The sequence below is a fragment of the Puma concolor genome, chromosome E3 (genome assembly GCF_028749965.1).
Source record: "Puma concolor isolate L17-30 chromosome E3, mPumCon1.1.hap2, whole genome shotgun sequence".
NCBI lineage: Eukaryota > Metazoa > Chordata > Mammalia > Carnivora > Felidae > Puma > Puma concolor.
In genome coordinates this window covers 40731410-40749744 of record NC_141682.1, presented here as the reverse complement: position 1 = coordinate 40749744, position 18335 = coordinate 40731410, and the positions used below count along the sequence as shown (strand labels likewise).

The 18335-nt window shown below is 56.0% G+C and overlaps 1 protein-coding gene across 3 annotated transcripts in view; it reads right to left on the bottom strand.

Moving 5' to 3' along the window:
* Nucleotides 1–18335, bottom strand: part of ABCA3 (ATP binding cassette subfamily A member 3) — a 45803-nt gene that overhangs the window by 26708 nt on the left and 760 nt on the right. For 2 of the 3 annotated variants that reach the window (XM_086691536.1, XM_086691538.1), the window contains exons 2-10: nucleotides 11760–11967; nucleotides 10568–10819; nucleotides 9799–9881; nucleotides 9437–9701; nucleotides 8495–8622; nucleotides 7649–7814; nucleotides 3537–3796; nucleotides 2328–2444; nucleotides 1959–2079 (exon numbers count right to left, since the gene is read on the bottom strand). In XM_086691536.1, the coding sequence (XP_086547662.1) occupies nucleotides 1959–2079; nucleotides 2328–2444; nucleotides 3537–3796; nucleotides 7649–7814; nucleotides 8495–8622; nucleotides 9437–9701; nucleotides 9799–9852 (1111 nt within the window). In that variant the 5' untranslated portion in view covers nucleotides 9853–9881; nucleotides 10568–10819; nucleotides 11760–11967. Of the gene's footprint in view, nucleotides 1–1958; nucleotides 2080–2327; nucleotides 2445–3536; nucleotides 3797–7648; nucleotides 7815–8494; nucleotides 8623–9436; nucleotides 9702–9798; nucleotides 9890–10567; nucleotides 10820–11759; nucleotides 11968–18335 lie in introns of all 3 variants that reach the window. The other variant, XM_086691537.1, reaches the window with a different exon arrangement.

Genomic DNA, 18335 nt, shown 5'->3' with positions numbered 1-18335 from the left:
AGGGGCTGTGACTCGTGCATGATTTTGTAATGTGATACGTGGGTCGTGAGGAAAATATTGCTTGTTGAGCTACGTGGATCTTTTTAAATGTAAATGAATACATTTTATTATGTGACATACAGAAAAAAAATCTCACCGGTAACATGGACACCAACCTCCTAAGAGATCAAGCGCGTCGTCACGCGCACGGTGTTAGATTCAAGTATGTAAAATCCTATTTTGGCTTGAAAGCTTGAATTTTACAATTGACATCAGGGGCGCCTGGGTAGTTCAGTCGGTTGAGCTTCCGACTTGAGATCAGGTCATGATCTCGCCGTTCCTGGGTTCAAGCCCCTTGTCTGTGCTGATAGCTTGGAACATGGAGCCTGCTTCAGATTCTGTGTCTCCCTCTCTCTCTGCCCCTCCCCTGCTTGTGTTGTGCTCTGTCTCTCTCTCAAAAATAAATATTAAAAAGAATTTTAAAAATTCAATGGACGTCAGATACTGCCAGTTATTTGCCTTAAAAACCAGCTCCCATTTGAGAAAGTGCCAAATATCCAAGGGGAGTAATCATAGTCTGACGGTCATTCTTCCCAGCAAACACGGTGTCCCGTGAAAACAGTGGCTAGTTTAGCCGACAGCTCAGACAGGTGCACACAAGCTTTCCCTCCAGACACCCTCCCCACACCCACCAGCACGGCTTCTACCAAAACATCCCCAGGGTACCCGAGTGGCTCAGTCGATTGAGCATCTGACTTTTGATTTGGGTTCAGGTCATGATTCCGGGGTCTTGGAATCGAGCCCCACATTGGGCTCCATGCTCAGTGTGGAGATTCTCTCTCTGCCCCTCCCCTGACCTCTCTCAAAATAAATAAATAAACTTTTAAAAAACCACCACCCGAATCAGAAAATGATGAGTGCTGGCGAAGTGCGGGGAGAGCGTGTGCCGTGGGCGGGAATGGAGAGCGGCGCGGTCGCTGTGGAAAAGTCTGGCAGTTCCTCAAACAACTAAACACAGAGTCAGCGGAGGACCCGCAACTCCCGCTTCTGGGTCCACGGCCCCAAGGGCTGGAGGCGGGTCTCGGAGAGGTGCCTGCACACGCATGGTCATGGCTGCATGATTCACAAGCGCTGGACCGTGGAAGCACCCGCGTGTGTGGTGACGGGTGGATGAGCCAAGTGGCCCATCCACACGACAGAACGCCACTCAGCCTTACAGGGGAAGGGAATCCCGAACCCGCTGTGACGTGGATGAACCCCAGGGCGGTTCGCACAGTGAGAGAATCAGGCACAAAACGAGAAGCAGGTGTGATCCCGCTCACGCGAGTTCCCGCCACCGCAGAGACAGAAGGTGGATGGTGGGAGCCAGGGCCGGGGAGGGATGGAGAGTGGGTGTACGGGGGACAGAGCTTCAGTCTGGGGAGACAGAAAAACTCCGGGGTGGGTGGTGGGGACGGTTACGACACAGCGTGGAGCCCACTCGACTGTGCGCGCAAAAACGGTTACGCTGGTAAACTGCCCGTTATGTGTATGTTGCCCCAACAGGAAAGGAAAAACGAGACGAGGACAACGCGAGAGGCAGGGACGGTGATCACGGAACCCAAAACCGGGTCAACGTGTGAGCGGGATTTTGTGGAGCTGAAAAAAGACACCAGTCCTCAGACCAAAGCGCAGGTAAAGGAAGAGACACCACCCGGGACTGCCGGGCGACGTGCGCGGCTGCGGGAACACACCCGGCGCGGACAGCTTTCCACGGCTACTGGACACGACTCGGGTGGGAGAGCAAGGTTACGACACGCGGGCGGCCAGAGAAGAAAGGGCTGGAATCAGGCGCGTGCCCGACGTCCCGAGGACAGGGTCTGAATGAAGGCACAGAGCGCAGCGCCCCCCAGCCGTGGCTGCTCTGACTCCGGGCGGGGGAGGGGGGACACGGCAGGGTTTCGCTGGGGCCCCTGCGGGCCCAGGGCAGGACGGCTCACCTCTGCTGAAGAAGGCGCTGACCATGAAGCTGAAGGAGACGGAGGCGGCGGCAAAGCACAGCAGGAAAACCAGCACCAGCGAGGGGTCGCTGTGAGCGAGCACCGCCACGCCCTTCCTCACCTGCGTGGCGGGCGTCCACGGTCACCCGCGCAGGCCACGGTGGGGAAGGTGGGGACAAAACCAGGAAGACCTTAAACATTCCCGGCCTCCAACGAGAGTGGACAGGGTGGGAGAAGGGCCACGCGCGCCGTCCTCCCCCCCCCCACCCCCCCACCCCGGAGGCCGAGCCGAGGCCGGGGTCGCCTGGGGTGCCGCGGCGGCCTCTCCCGTCCGCCCGAGCGCCAGGCTCCTGGCGAGGCCACACTCACCTTGATGCAGAAGAGCAGGGTCACGAAGGACACGGCCACGAAAAGGAAGAGGAAGAAGAGGAGGAACCAGGCGCTCCAGTGCAGCCAGCTGCTGAGCCCCATCATGCGCATGTACTCCTGGGGAGAGGGCCGCACTGACACCCCCGCACCCTGGCCTGCGGCCCGTGCCTCCAGGCGCATGCGCGTGCCACGCCCGGGCCACCGGGGGACTCTCGCGGGTCCCGTTGTGCCGGCATCCCCTGCCCTCCTCCTCCCTCTCCCCACGCGTGTGGGCACCAGCGTTGGTTTGTGAGCCATTTCACGTCTGCCGCCAACCGCGTCATCGCCTCACTTCGCTGCTATTTCCGGTGCCCCAGCAGACGGCACCCCTGAACCCTCTCCCGGCCACCTGCCCGCGCGGCTTACAGGCCCCAGCGATCGCAGATTTGGAGTCACTGAGAATACGCTAAGTATCAATTCACCGGCCCTGCAGACACCGCCAGGGAAGGACTTCACACGGCGTCTGGGTCACTTTGGGCACGTCACTGGGATGAGTTTACAGGTGACGCTAGCACACAACTGTACCCGACTAAGGCAGGGACGTTCTTTGTGGCGACGCTTTCCTTAAGCCCCATCCCAGTGAGCCTGGCGGTCCACACCCACAGCTGTCCCCGATCTGTGCAGAGGGAACGGGCCCTCCGTGAAGGCTGTTTCTCTCTAGAGTGGCTCTGCGCAGCAGAAACGGAATGTGTGTGTATATGATTTAGAGTTTTAGTGGGTGCCTGGGGGGCTAGGCCAGTGAAGCGTCTAACTCTTGATTTCTGTCAGGTCGTGGTCTCGAGGCTCGTGAGTTTGAGCCCTGCATCAGGCTCTGCACTGTCAGCATGGAGCCTGCCTGGGATTCTGTCTGTCTGTCGCTCTGTCTCTCAAAAATAAAGTCAACAAAAACCAACAACTTAGAATTTTACAGTAGCTACGGCCAAAAAGTGAAGAGAAAGCACTGCAATTAGTTTCACAGCCGTGTCTTACTTGACCCAGCACATCCAAACCGTGGTCTTTCCAACGTTTCAGACCTTAGCACGCTGTACGCAAAATGCGGTGCTCTGTCGGGTGTGAAAGATCTGGATGTACTGGGCCTGATTTCACAGAAACCCGGGGGTCACCGGCACCACGGTGGGCGTTCGGCCCACGCCCCGCCTGGATGGCGCGGGGCCGCGTGGGGCAAGGTACCTTCAGCCTCCTCTCCTTCTCCTGCACGACGGCCCGGATGACGGTGAGGGAGCTGTAGGTGAGACTCAGCACAAGCAGCAGGGGGAGCTGGTATTGCATGGCGACGAGGAACGGGTCCGAGATGAAAGGCGGGTAAGGGAACCTCTTGGCGATCACGGTGAGCTTCTCAAACAGCTGGTGCGTGGAGGCGTTTGCGTGGTACTGCATGATGGCCCGGTCCACCGCGTGCTGCACGGCCAGGAAGCCTTCTCGGACGTACCCTGGGTGCGGAGCACAGCACGTCCCGCACGTGGGTGGGCTCGCGTCAGAAGGGCCGCATCACGGGCGCGGCTCACGGAGCCGCGTGCCCTGAGCTGTGCCGGGGTCTCCCTGGTGAACGCGGCCCCGGAGCAACACCACCTCACGCTCCTACGGTGTCCCCTGTCTTCTAGCTTGTAGGAGCCGCCCTCATCTCCAGCCCGTGGCCCCTGACCCACCCCCAACGCCAGCCGGGCGGCATCTCTCTGACCCTCCCGCCTGCCTCCCGCGCCCACTTCGAAGGACCCCGTGACTGCATCAGGTCCACCCAGACAATCCGGCGTAACCAGCTGCTGTCGTGAGGCCCGCTGACTGGCAGCTTCTATTCCATCCCCCCACCCCCCAAGCTAGCACCACAAAGGCAGGCGGAGTCACAGCCCGAAGGCCTTCGGGCGTTGTGCGCGCTCCGTGCTGGACCTTTCCGGCCCCCTCCACGTGGGCGGTCATAAATTCTTCCAGTGAAGGGCCTGGGAAGAGCGGCAGGCTCGGGACAGGGAGCTCCAGTCCCGAGCCTGGCCCGGCAGAGCGGCCTAAAGAAGAGGTGGGCACAGCCACAGGGGAGCACAAGGCAGCCCGAGTCCCCGAGGACAGAGAGGGGCACCCTCATTCAAAAAGTACAGCGACATTTACAACACGACCCAGCGTCCTGGAACACGGAAATGCCAGCAGCCTGCAGCCAGCCCCTAAGGAAAAGAGGAGAAAAGAGCCCAGCACGGCGGGGGGTACCACGTCGCCCTTGGGTTTGAGACTTCTGGGGCTGCGGCAGCAGTTACCGACACCTGCCGTGGTGCTGGATGGGGGTTCAGCTCTTCACAACCCACCTGCAGAGCAGCTGGCCGTGTCTCCGTTGGACACGTGGAGCCACTGAGGCGGGGGAGGGACAGGGCCCCGGGACACTGGTCTTATCACATCACACTGCTGCTCGTGAGGCCTGTCCTGTCACCTCATCTTTGTCACCACAACTTCTGGGGCTGCTCAGCGCTCCGAGGAATGGAGGCGTCACCCTGTCCCCCATCGTCTCCCGCCGCCCGCGGGTCTGTGACCATGGCGAACACCTTTGCACGTGTGCACCCTTCCTCCTTTCTGACTATTCCAGAGGCTGAATTCCCATCAGGGGCTCAGCAGGTCTGAGGTGCGGACACGGGGCCGGGGCAGAGCCCAGGCTGGGGACGCTGAGGGCGTGCTGGGTGCCAGGCCCGCGTCCCTTCCACACCTCAGGGGTCTTTGTGTCCTTGTAACTGGTGTGGACAATGAGTCCTTAACATAAAAATATGTGGACCCCTGTCATTTGCTGAAATGTTTTCCCCAGGCTCCTACTTGCTTTTAACACTGGTGTTGTATGTATGTACCAGCACAAAAGCAGACACACATATCAATGGAACAGAACAGAGAACCCAGAAATGGACCCACAAATGTATGGCCAACTCATCTTCGACAAAGCAGGAAAGAATATCCAATAGAAAAGACAGTCTCTTCAGCAAGTGGTGCTGGGAAAACTGGACGGCGACAGGCAGAAGAATGAACCCGGACCACTTTCTTACAACAGACGCAAAACTAAACTCTAAATGGACAAAAGACCTAAACGAAGCCATCAGAATCCTCGAGGAGAACGCCAGCAGCAACCTCTGTGGCCTCAGAGGGAGCCACTTCTTATAACACATGTCTCTAAGGCAAAGCAAAAACGGACGCTTGGGATTTGCTCAAGTTAAAAAGCTTCTGCATAATGAAGGAAACAACAAAACTAAAAGGCAACTGATGGAATAAGAGAAGACATCTGTAAATGACATATCAGCTAAAGGGCTGGTATCCAAAATCTATAAATAACATATCAAACTCAACACCCAACAAAACAAATAATCCAGTGAAGAAATGGGTAAAGGACACGAACAGACATTTCTCAAAAAAAAAAAAAAAAAAAGTACTCAACATCACTCATCATCAGGGAACTATAAATCAAAACCACAATGAGATACCACCTTACACCTGTCAGAATGGCTAACGTTAACAACTCAGGGGACAACAGATGTTGGCGAGGATGCGGAGAAAGGGGAACCCCCTTGCACTGCTGGTGGGAACGCAAACTGGTGCAGCCGCTCTGGAAAACAGTGTGGAGGTTCCTCAAAAATTAAAACTAAAATTACTCTACGACCCAGCAATTGCACTACTAGGTATTTATCCAAAGGGTACAGGTATGCTGTATCGAAGGGACACATGCACCCCAATGTTTATAGCAGCACTATTGACAATAGCCAAAGTATGGCAAGAGCCCAAATGTCTATGGACTGACAAACGGATAGAAGAGATGTTGTGTGTGATACACATATATACACACTAGAATATTACTCAGCTATGAAAAAGAAGGAAATCTTGCCATCTGCAATGACGTGGACAGAGCCAGAGGGTATTATGCGAAACAAAATAAGTCAGACAGAGACAAATACAATTTCACTCATACGTGGCATTTAAATAACTAGATAGGGGCGCCTGGGTGGCTCGGTCGGTTAAGCCTCCGGCTTCAGCTCAGGTCATGATCTCACAGTTCGTGAGTTCGAGCCCCACAATGGGCTCCGGGCTGACAGCTTAGAGCCTGGAGCCTGCTTCGAATTCTGTGTCTCCCTCTCTCTCTGTTCCTCCCCCTCTCCTGTTCTGTCTCTCTTTCTCCTTCAAAAATAAATAAAAACATTAAAAAAATTTTAAAAAGAAAATAAAAAACTAAACATAGGGGAACATAGGAGAAGAGAAGGAAAAATAAAATAAGATAAAAACAGAGAGGGAGACAAAGCATATGAAACTCTTAAATACAGAAAACGAACTGGGGTTGCTGGAGGGAAGTGGGTGGGGGAGGGGCTAAATGGGTGATGGGCACTGAAGACGGCACTTGTTGCGATGGGCACTGGGTGTCGTATGTAAGAGATGAATCACTGGGTTCTACTCCTGAAATCAACACTACACTACATGTTAACTAACTTGAAGCTAAATAAAATCTCGGAAGAGAAACAAAACACAAAACAGAGTCATTGGTGTTACGTCTTTTCCTTTTTTGTCAAATTTCAAGTTTGTACCTGGTGCAGTTTGCTGGTCTTTCTCCTGTTGCTTCCAACCTCAGGAAAGCGTCCCCACAAATAGAACAGTCCTGGCCCAGGCAGTGGGTGTGGCTACCCCCCGGTGCATCGTTTAGAGACATTCCTGGGTCTTTCCACCAAAATCTCAAACACGCTCTGCCTCCTACAGGCCGTGGGATCCCGTGTTCTCTGGCTGCCTCCTGGAACCCACGGATGGGTCCCAGCTACTCCTGGCTTACCCCTGGCTCCACTCCATTCTAGAACACAACCGTGCTTGCGAGGAGACCAACAGGTCGACTGCCCACCAAGGTCACACGGGACAGACTGACACACGCAAAGACAGGGTACAACTGGCCAAGATCCAGTTTCTGCAAGCGCCCCACGGATGCAACTTAACCCTGGACAACTACTCAAGGACCACACGGCTTACAAAGCCCATTAGCCTGGACACAGTGGAAGCCAGGGAGAGAAGGGAGGTGTGAAACCAAGCCCACAGATCGGATGCAAACTGACCGAAACACAGAGGTTTCCTTCGAGAGCATGTGCCCCCCTGGGAACCAGAGAGACGGCCTTTGCCATCCTGAGTATTTTAACCTTTCAGAACCCAGTTTTCCAAGAAGTTTCCCTCCTTCTACACAGAAGAAGATCAAACGCTCTTTTAGGAGTATTTCTGCAAAGAAAGGCAAGGTGGGACCCCCGCGATCACCAGGCAGTGGCCCAGTGAGGGATCCAGCCGCTGCCCGAGCTTCTCACCAGGTTCTCCGCCGTCGGGGGACGCGGGTTCCCTTGGTCCTGGGTTTGGGAACAGTGGGAAAAGGGAAGTGGTGTGCCATCCTTCGGTCTCTTTCAGGAAAAAGGAGCCTGTTCGGGTCCACATGTAATTTCTTCGTGTGTAACTGAACCGTAAGTGGTATCTCACCTGTGGGACCAAAGATAAAGCCACTTGCTCTGATTGACAGGCACAGAGGCACACATCCGCGTCAAACCAGAGACCCATCAGGGGGCTCGGTGCCGTGAAGTCACCACCTCTCCTGCCCCTCACCAATGACACAGGGTCCCGGAGCGTCAGAGCGAGTGGTCCCGCCCAGGGCGGCGACAGGGGCCCCGCAGCCGAGCCCCCGCAGTGTTCTCGCCGTCTCGCTATCTACCTACAGGAACTCTGCACCTGAGGCGTCCCTGATAATCGGCGGAGGGCCGCAGAAATAATGCTCGGGGAACTGGACAGTCTTAATTAACCGGGTCTTAATACCATCAGACGGGCAAAGAACTTCCTTTTGTTTGTTTAAATAGATAGCTGAAATTCTAATGCCGGGGTGGGCAGGTCCCAGGTGTCTGCTCCTTTCCCACCTGCCCCATCTGTGCACAGAGGCCTGGAGACGCGGGGGGATGAGAACCTGCAGTGCACTGCCTCCTTCAGGCTTCCTCCACCGTGCAGCCCGCCAGGCTAGCACGGCACCGGGCGCCCTCCGAGGGGCCCGTGACAGTGACGCTGGCCCCTCAGCAAGGCCAGGTATCACCTCCCAGGCTGGCAGAGCCCCTTTGCAGGCCAGGCTTGTTTTGGGGGAGGGAGAGCGGGGCTTTGTGGGGCGGGGTCCTCACCGCCAGCGGCAGGGGCTCCCTGCTGTGGTTGAAGGTGTGCTCGAACACTATGGCGGCCAGCACGTTGGAGGAGCGGTTGTCGTACCTGACGTAGTCCTCAAAGTCCTTCTCCGAGCGGAAGCCCCGAGCTGTGGGAAAGCCGTGAGCTGCCCGAGCGCCCGTCCCACTCAGCACTCTGGCTGCTCCGGGTCACGTTCAGATCAAAGACTGCACAGGTACAGGTTTCCTTTGGGCTTTGTCTGCCTGTCCTCAGGGGTCAGGGAGGCTTTCGTTTTGGGCTGAGAGACCGGCGGCCGAGGGCACTGGTGCCCCTCCCCTGCCCCCCCCCCACCCCATCTCGGAGACTGACCCCGAGCCGGGAGGCTGCGTGTGGGGTCGGGAAGATGTGAGTGGATGCTAACGTAATGTGTCACACGGTTTCTCCGTCACCAGACCCCGCTCCACACGAAGGGCTTCCCGGTCATCACCCAGTAAGGGCCAAGGACCTCCCCCCGAGGTTACATTGCCTAAATCGAGAGGCGGGAAAGGGATCGATCACGCTTTTCACACTGGAAGCAGAGTGAAGGAAGGCGACAGGCACGCGTACCGGGAGTGTCCCTCGGCAGGCTTCCTGATGCTTTCTGCTAGCTCTGTCCTCCCAGAACCACAACCCAGAAAAGGCCTCAGCACCGCACACTCCCGGCACACCTTGCCCCTGTAACGCAAGAGCCTTCCCGGGGCGTGGACGGTTGTTCCCACCACGAGTAATCGGGAGCGGTTCCAGAGCCCGTGCTGCTGCAGCGGGCACACACGGGGCTCCACTCCGCCCTCGCAAGTCTGGTCCCCACTCTATGACGAGTGACCCGCCAACAAGGGGCGATGCTGGTCTGGCCGCCAGCCGGGGCCACTCGCCCGGGCCCGAGCCCCACGGCCAGACGCGACGGGATCCAGGGGACACCTCACCTCTCATGTTGATGACCAACGTCCTCCGCGCCGTCTCTGTGATGGTCTTCACGGCGTCGCTGTGGGACGGGATGTAGGCCAGCTCCCAGGCGTCGCCGGGAGGGGGGAAGCTGAAGAACAGGGGCAGCTCCCGGATGGACTGGCCGGGGTAGATGGTGGCGTTGGGCACGTTTTCCGACTGGATCTTCAAGCGGAGCCAGATCAGGATCCCAGAGAACAGCAGGGGCAGGAAGAGCTCCAGGACGGTGACCAGCACTCTGCGCTTCTGGAAGAGGAAGGGAGGGCGCGGCGGCGGGGGTCACGGCGGCCTCCCGGGGCCGCCCCTCCCGGGTCCCGGCGCGTGGCGTGCCCGGCACACCCACCTGCACCGTGTAGTTCTTCCAGAGCAGGAGCGCCAGCTGCCTGAGCGCCGCCATGTCCGTGCCCACCTGAAGGCCGGGTGCACCTGGGGGCCGGGAGACTCCCTCAGACGGGGCCCTCCCGCCGCGTCCCCCCTTCCCGGCCGCTGCGCGGTCGCCAGCGCTGCTCCGGCCGCTCCCAGAGAAGGCGCGCTCCAGGGCGGTGACCGTCTCCTCCCGAGACGCACCCTCAGAGACCGGCTCTATGCGCCACGCGCTGCTGGCGCGGGGTGACCACCACCCAGGTGTCCTCTGTGTCCTCTGTGCTGCCTCTCCGCTCGTCCCCCGTCCCCCGGCTCCCCTGGCCACGCTCACAGAACCAGCGAGAGCAGAGAGGGTTGGGAAGTTGAGAGCGAGAGCAGAGATGGGGAGGACAGGCCGGGGAGGGGGCCTCGCCCTGCTGAACGGGAGCGGACATGGCAGGCGGACAGGTGGGCAGAACGATGGCACGGCGCCCACTGGCTCTCCCGCCTTGAACGCTCGGGACCAGTTTTTCCTGCTTTAACCGTGAACGCTATGTGGCCTCCCCATGACAGAAAGAAGATCTCCAAAGAAAAAACGCCCCGTGGCACAGTGGGATATCATATCTAACACCGGTGCGCAGAGCTGGGCAGAACTGAGAGCGGGGGGGGGGGGGCGTTGTAAAGGCCTCCCTCCATCTGGGGAAGTGCATTTCCCTAGGCGTATGGGGTCTAGTGTGAGCAGAGACACGGGGCCCAGGTGAGACGCTCACCTGCTACAGAAGGAGGTGGTGTCAGTTAGCTCAGGAAGACCCCACAACGCCCAGGACACGGCAGCACCGCCTTCTGGAAGCTGCTGGCATGAAGGCTGGGGGCGGACCAGGCTGCTCAGACCCAGGGTGGGCACGTGGGCGGTGGAGGTGGGGACACCCCAGAGCACTCCTGGTTCCCGTCCGCACGGCCAGGTCGCGGGGGGACCTTTGAGGGGCCCTTTGCGGCTCACAGTCCTTCAGGTGAGGAAGCGCCTGTGTGACACACGCGGAAAGTTCTGAGTTCAACGAACTGGCTCCGCACACGGGCGGAAACAACCCCACACAAACAGGAGCAGTTAAGAGGCGCGAACGCTCGGACAAATGTCTAGGGAATCGTTCCTCCGTGAGCGCACCGCACGCTAACACCACCACCCGGAGAAGCCGCCGTGAGACCCCGCAGGCGGAGTGAGAACGCGTGGGTTTTCTTAAAAAGGCCAACTTTACATTTGGCCTCAGTCGGTCGGAGTCATTTCCAGGAAAGCTCTTTTTAAAATGAAACTCTTGCTTTTTTTAGTTAACAAGTGGCGGTGCAGATCCGTCTAACGATGCTCAAAATTTATGCGTTCGAGAGTAGTCAACAAATACTGGTAGAGAGCACGACTCAGAGAAGTTACTTACAAATTAACCTAAGATACGCTTTTAATTAACTGCATGGTTAAAATGTGAAGGCATGAGAGCTGAGATAGTACAGAGTGCTATGAACTAGTGACTTAATAAACTATCCAAATTCTTTCAAAATTAACAAGGTGGAAAAACTGTCATAGAATCAGTTGTGGACAGTTAATAAAAGAGTAGTGGTTTCGTGAGACCCGTGAGGGCCTGTGGTTTATAAAAGGTTTCCAGAAGCGGGTTAGGCTAAGACGGGAAAGCACTTCCTCAAGGGGGCCCGTCATCCCCAGGACAGGCGGACGGGCACCCGGCCGGGTTGAACTTTCTTCCTCTACCAAGATGGAAATACAAAAAGGTCACGGTTCAAGGAAGTCTTCTGGTCAGAGAAGTAGAGGACTTCCTTTGCTGGAAAAGTCTGGCCAAGAAAGGACACATCCCCGTGCTTAATCCTGCCTCTCCCGGCTGAGGGCTGGGGAGGGCACAAGGTTAGACCGAGCGTGTTCCCGCAGTCCCTACGAGGCGACAGCAGCACCCGCGAACTGACCTGGGTCCTGGCAGAGGCTCCCGGCCGCGGTCTCCCTCCAGGACTACGGCACGACTGGCTGGGAGGACGCAGCTCTGTTTCGAGGGCTCTGGGGTGGGGCCTGCGGGCCTCTCGAGTGCGGCAGGGTGGCTGACGCCTCACGGGACATCAGGAGGGGCCCGGGGCTCGCTGGCATGACTCTTGGGCACCTCTGGGCGAAGGGAGGGCTCTAGAGCAAAACATGGAAAGCGATCATGGAACACCTCTCACCAAGTTAGAAAACGAACAGCAAAACGGATTGCAAGTGTGTTACTTAAGACAGAGCAGATCCGATAACAGAGAAAGAAGGATTCAGGGGGACAGAGGCCGCAGGGGTGGGTCTTCGTTCCCCCCGATGCATGGAAAGAGAAGCATTCACATCATTTTTATGCTTCTAGAGCTCCTCTAGCCCTGGCTTCTGCCGTCTCCACTCTTACAAAGAGAGGAGGAAGCACCTGACCCGGGATCGCACGGTAAGAAAGCCGCAGAGCTGGGACGTGACCCTCCCTGCCTGTGTTGCTAACTACCACATCCCCGTGGATCCTGAAAGTAGTCGACATCTTTATAAAATCACATGTGTCGCTCCCACAATGTAACATTAGAAATCACACAGAATAAATAAAAACGTTGAAAAAAAAATTAAAAAAAAAAAAAAAGGGGCGCCTGGGTGGCGCAGTCGGTAAAGCGTCCGACTTCAGCCGGGTCACGATCTCGCGGTCCGTGGGTTCGAGCCCCGCGTCGGGCTCTGGGCTGATGGCTCAGAGCCTGGAGCCTGTTTCCGATTCTGTGTCTCCCTCTCTCTCTGCCCCTCCCCCGTTCATGCTCTGTCTCTGTCTGTCCCATAAATAAATAAAAACGTTGAAAAAAAAATTAAAAAAAAAAAAAAGAAATCACACAGAAAATACTCCTGGAGCCCCGCCACTTTGATAGGTGTTTATTTCTGTGTCTCTCCAGCACCGGGCCCGTGGCCTCACGCACGCCGGGCGCCATCCAAAGTCCCAACCGATGCCGTACTTGCTTCCGGTCTGTTTCAGGAAAAAGAAATTTAAAGGAGATTCCCAGAATTACAAAATCTGGGAAACGTTCTGGTTATGAAAGCAAAGGTACATGAGGAAAGGAAGTTAAAAGTTGCTTCAAACACTCAACGCGGAGGCACAGAGTCCCCAGAAGTGGCGGTGACGGCGACCCGGAGCCAGCCCCGCGCCTTCCACCCCACGGCAAACACTCAGGCAGGGGCCACTTGCAAAGCCACCACCTCCGCCCCACAAGAGCCGCTGAGAACTTCCCCTGTGGGGCTCCCTTCGCTCCTCAGGGGCAGAGCCACGAGGGGAAGGGAAAGCTTCGCCCCGCCCCCACTAAAAGCTTTGTTTGTTCACTGTTAAAATATTAAACTTTACACAAAGCGTTGAGTATTTCGATGTTTGCTTTTTAGGTGAGTCACTGAATTGGTCCACAGTCAGCGCACCCTGTGGCCTGCTAGCTCCTGAGGGCTCTCAGAGTGGCGCACAGGATTCCTCTAAAGACGGTTTTTCCAGTAACTTGCGTGCGTTCGAGATCTGTGGGTCGTGCTAGTTCATGGGCACTGTGACTGTGCAGATGCCGCGCTGGCAGGGTTCTTCAGGGCGCGCCGAGACGCCCACGCACCTCCACTGCCTCACCTGTGCTTTCCCATTCTGGGCTGGAACATGTCCCCCCCCCCCCCCCCCCCCCCCGCCCCGTCTGTGTGCTCGTGCAAAACCAGGTTTCATTTCAGCCCATAAGGAACAGGGTGGCATTAACGCTTCCAGAGAGGTCACTGCTGAGGCGGCCTCGAGACCAGCAAGGGGAAATGCCCAGGGCCCCGGTGCAGGGCACATGCCCTTGGGTCACGAGCTCCTGTCACATCCCGAGCTCAGTGCATCTCCTCCCAGGGGAGCCTAAGTCTGCCCGGGCCGGAGGACGGCACGGTGAGAAATGGGGGGAGGGGTCTCCACAAAGCTGGGCCTCCCTCCGCGTGTCACACAGGGAGCAGAAAAGCACATCCGTTCCACGGGCGTGGAACAGAGACAGGGCCTTACTGGTAGCGCTGGCCGGGACTCGGCACTTTTCCTGAGGAGTCAGGTTGGTGAGGACCTGTCTCAGTTAGGGAGGCATTTCCTCATCGACACGGGGAGTCCACAACAGTCATTGGTAGTAAAGGCCTACGTGTGTACACGCCAAATAGGTACTTAATTAATGCTTGTGGGTAGAATCTTCTACGATACACAACACAAAAACGCATTGATTCATCCAACAGACATCTGCCAAGTTCTTGCTGTGCAAGGGGGGCCGAGGGTTTGGAAATGGGAATCACAACATTCCTAACCCAAGATGCTCACAGCCTGCGAACGCGTACGTGTACCGTAAGGGCCATGGCTCGAGCCAAAGGAGGCGTCGGGAGATTCCGGAGAAGATCGGGTTTATTGTGTGCGTGCGCACGACGTGGGGGAGGGAGGCTCTGGGAAGGCTCCTGGGGTGGGTGACAAGGGAGGCCAGTCTCGAGTGTCCCAGTAGCTGGGTGGGGGGTGGGGTGGGATAAGATCACGGAAAAGTGGAAGAGTATGTGTGGGGAGCGGCCGTAGTTCTTAGCGCCTGGGGAGGGAGCAGCAGGGAATGAGCCAGAAATGGAAGTGGACTGAGGCCTCAGACGCTGTGCCGAGAAGGCAGCGGGGTTGGGGGAGGGCAGTGATGCTGCTCCTCAGGTGTTGATCCACGATCTCTGGGTTTTTTGTGGGGGGTGTTTTGCAAGGAGGTGCCCAATGAACATGAAAATGTCTATTTCAATGGATTCTGCAGATACAGTGTCTTAATACCAATAAATAAACACCGTAAAACACAGGCTGAAAACAGCAGGCACGTTCATAGAGTCCGGTGCCTGCCAGTGAACCCCACTACTGAGCTGTGAGTTGGGTGAGCAAGACGACCTACTAGAATAGACGGTGACAAATTGCACTTGTAAGTATTTTTCTTTAAAACTGAGGGACAAATTGGCTTTACCGACACTCGGTACACGAAAGGACCGTGGCAGTCCTGCTGGCCTGTGTGTTGGGGACCATGCACCCCGGGGGGCAGGAGGGGCTCTGAGACACAGCGTGGCCCTGGGTCCCCGCCCACCACTTTGCTTGGAGCCTCGCCCCCGTCTTGGGACTTCACTTGACTCAAGATATGATGCGTTGTGCTCAATTAAAACAAACAAACGAAATCACAGCTGAAGCTTTCTGATACTTTATAGGGACTTGGGAAGTGACCGTGAACACCGTCAGTGACCGGGAGGCTCATTGGTTATCTCAGGACTCAGCACGTAAGGAGGAAATGCAGACTCTCCTCCGAGAGGCCTTTTCTTTTACTCAATGGCGAATGACTGCGTGAGTGTGTCAGATAACTGATTTCTTTTAAGCCAACACACTCAAACCTGTCCCTTCAAAGAAAAGGTGACAAGGCGTGAGAGCTGCGGCTTTTCAAACTAAACCCCAGAGCTCGGAAGGGTGTTTGGAGTGGGTGTCCGCTGCAAGAGAGCCATCTACACACACGCTCACACCCACACTCCAGGAACCTCGGGCGCCAGAAGCTTCCCTGCCCCAACAGCCCCTGAACGCCTAGGGCCCCAAGAACCCTCGCAGGCTGATAAGCAGGAGTGAAAAGCAAGTCTCCCAGCTGGGAGCGCGGTCTGTGTGGCTTCACAAGTGACGTTGTGAACATGGCATTTCCCTGTGACACCACCAGAACCAGGAACTGAAATACACAGAACCCAGAGCCAGACCTGCCGACCAGGGGACTCAGGTTTCACCAAGGCTTCATAAATGGGATGGAGTTGGTTAAACATCCGACTTCAGCTCAGGTCATGATCTCGCGGTCTGTGGGTTCGAGCCCAGTATCGGGCTCTGTGCTGACAGCTCAGAGCTTGGAGCCTGCTTCAGATTCTGTGTCTCCCTCTCTCTCTCTCTGCCCCTCCCCTGCTTGCACTCTCTCTCTCTCAAAAATAAACATTAAAAAAATTAAAATAAATGGGATGGAGACTTGCTCACAAGGCTTTCTTTTAGAAACAACATAGGAGGGTGGTGCCCGGCTGGCTTTGTCGGCAGAGCACACAACTCTTGATCTGGGAGTTGGGAGTTCAAGCCCCAAGCTGGGCAGAGAGATTACTTAAAAAAAGAATCATAAAAACAGCACATGTTTTTAAGGTTGGTCTGGTAGCGTCAATATGTGGAACAAATTTAATCGTGTTTGCTCTGCCTCTTGTCCCTTTAAAAGGTCTGTATTTCTGTATGTATTTAGGTCTGTGATTTTCAGGACACTAGTACACGGCTCTACTTAACAAATGAATAATTAAAACCCATGGGGTACAAGCTCAAATTCTTTGACGCATACCAGCACACAAGAAACAGCTGGTGGACGATGTAATTACCCGAGTGGCCCCTGCATAGATGAGGTGGGAACAGATCCACAAGCCTTGGTCATTGTCCGAGAGCCGCCGGAGGCTGGGTTCAAGGCTGTGGTCACTTGCATTGGACCACCTGTGGTTTGCTGGCCTCACGCTCACCAGCACCGCCCACCCCATCCAGGGTGTCTCCTTAGGGTCGCACAGCTCCGAGTCTATAGTGAAGCTCGTCACCTGGCAGGGCTTGGTGGGGTGTACTTTTAAGTCGAAGGTGTGGCCCAGGAGAGAGTCCCACAAAGCCTGTGCTAGCTCCTGTTTCCCTCAGCCCTGCCGGAGCCTTGCTCCCATCCCTGTTCTGTCCTGCCTCTCTAGGTGGAGGAGATGAGGTAATGGGGCACTTGAAGGCCCCCAGGGAGAGGTAACCACGGCTCAGGCTCATTACTCAGTTCCTACAAAGGTACCTGTCTGCCTGTTGACTCTGAATCTCTGAGCCATTCGGGGGATGAGCAAAGCCCAAGTCTCCCGGGACAGGGACAGTGGGACACACCATACACTTTCCCACAGGGGCCTGGGACTTTTGGGGTTTTGTCTTCTTGGAAAATCGTTTCCCAGTCCGGTCCAAGCCCCTCTGAGAAGCAGCCGTGGACATCCTGGCTGCACGACAGAATCTTCCGGGGGTGCTTCAAGACAGAAACTGACATCAGAGGCCCACTCCGGAAGATTCTAGGCTCTGGTCTGGGCACGAGACTCACTCCTGGGTGATTCTTTTTCTTTTTAAGTTTATTTATTTTGAGAGAGAGAGAGAGAGAGAGAGAGAGAGAGAGCACAAGCATGAGCGAGTGGGGGAGGGGCTGAGAGAGGGAGAGAGAGAATCCCAAGCAGGCTCCCCACGGTTACTGCAGAGTCCAACTTGGGGTTCACTCTCATGAACCACGCACTCATGACCTGAGCTGATATCAAGACTCAGATGCTTGACTGACCGATGTGCCCAGGCTCCCCCGTTCCGGGCGATTCTGACACGCAGTCAGGGTTCCGCTCTCGCCCCTCAGCCTCTGGACGCCTGCGGCAGCTTTGCTGATGCCTCGCTTGCTACTTATCTCAACCCGTCTTACGTCACAGCTACTGGTGAATAAATCATACTCTAGCAACATCCTAAGGGCCCCGAGAGCAGGGATCACATCCAATCGGTCTTTCTGTCATGCTAGAGCCTTGCCCATCCTTCTCCCCAGACTTCTAGAATGCTTTTCCCCTCACTGACTCGAGAGCGGATAGGTCTACTGTCGTCGTGGGAAGCAGGGCTAGAGAACAAACAGTCACGGAGGGAGTCCTCCCTGGGCCTTCCCACTCGAGACCAAGTCAAAACAGGTTCCCAGGAGACCAGCACGTGCACCGTGTAAGGCTAGCGTCTTTGAAGGAACAACCTGAGCTGCTCTGTCTTGTTCAAATGGCTGTCTCATCAGGATGATGGGAGATGGCCTCGGAGAGGGAACGATGTCATCCTGTTTGCCGGATGTGATGACCAAGTGTGCAGTGAAAAAAAAAAATCTGCAAGGAGTTGAAAAACAGGTGAGGGGATTCCCAGGCCATCCATTTTCACCTGTTTTCCTTTTTTTTTTTTTTTTTTTTTCTTATTTTCCCTTGACACAAACTTTGTAAAACAACCTTGATCCTTTCAGGTTTACAAAAGGCAGCCCCAAAACGTTCCCAATCAAATGACACAGGTGTTCGGTAGGAAAAAAAAAAAGCCAGGCTGACTTTCCTTTGCACCTTGCCCAGGCCCTGGCTCTGTCTCAGGGTGTCAGCCACCCATTCAACAAGCGTTTCTTGAGTGCCTGTTATGTGCCAGACTCTGGCTATGTGCTGGGAATGCGAGCCCGACAAGATCCAGTCGTGGGCTCGAAGTTCAGGAGGCAAAGGAGCCAACACACAGAAATAAACCCTGTAAGGTGATGGGCTTTAATTAGGCGACGTCCAAGGAAGTGACCAAGGCACTCATTCATGAACCAAATATACACCTATCCTAAACCCTGGTGCAGGAGACAAAACCGGCCCTCGCCAAGCGACAGCGTACTGCCTGAACGCCAACACAGGTGTAAACGCAAATTCATACCGACTCCAGAGGTTACGGAGAGCGGTTGCAGGCCTCTCCACCCAGGCCAGGC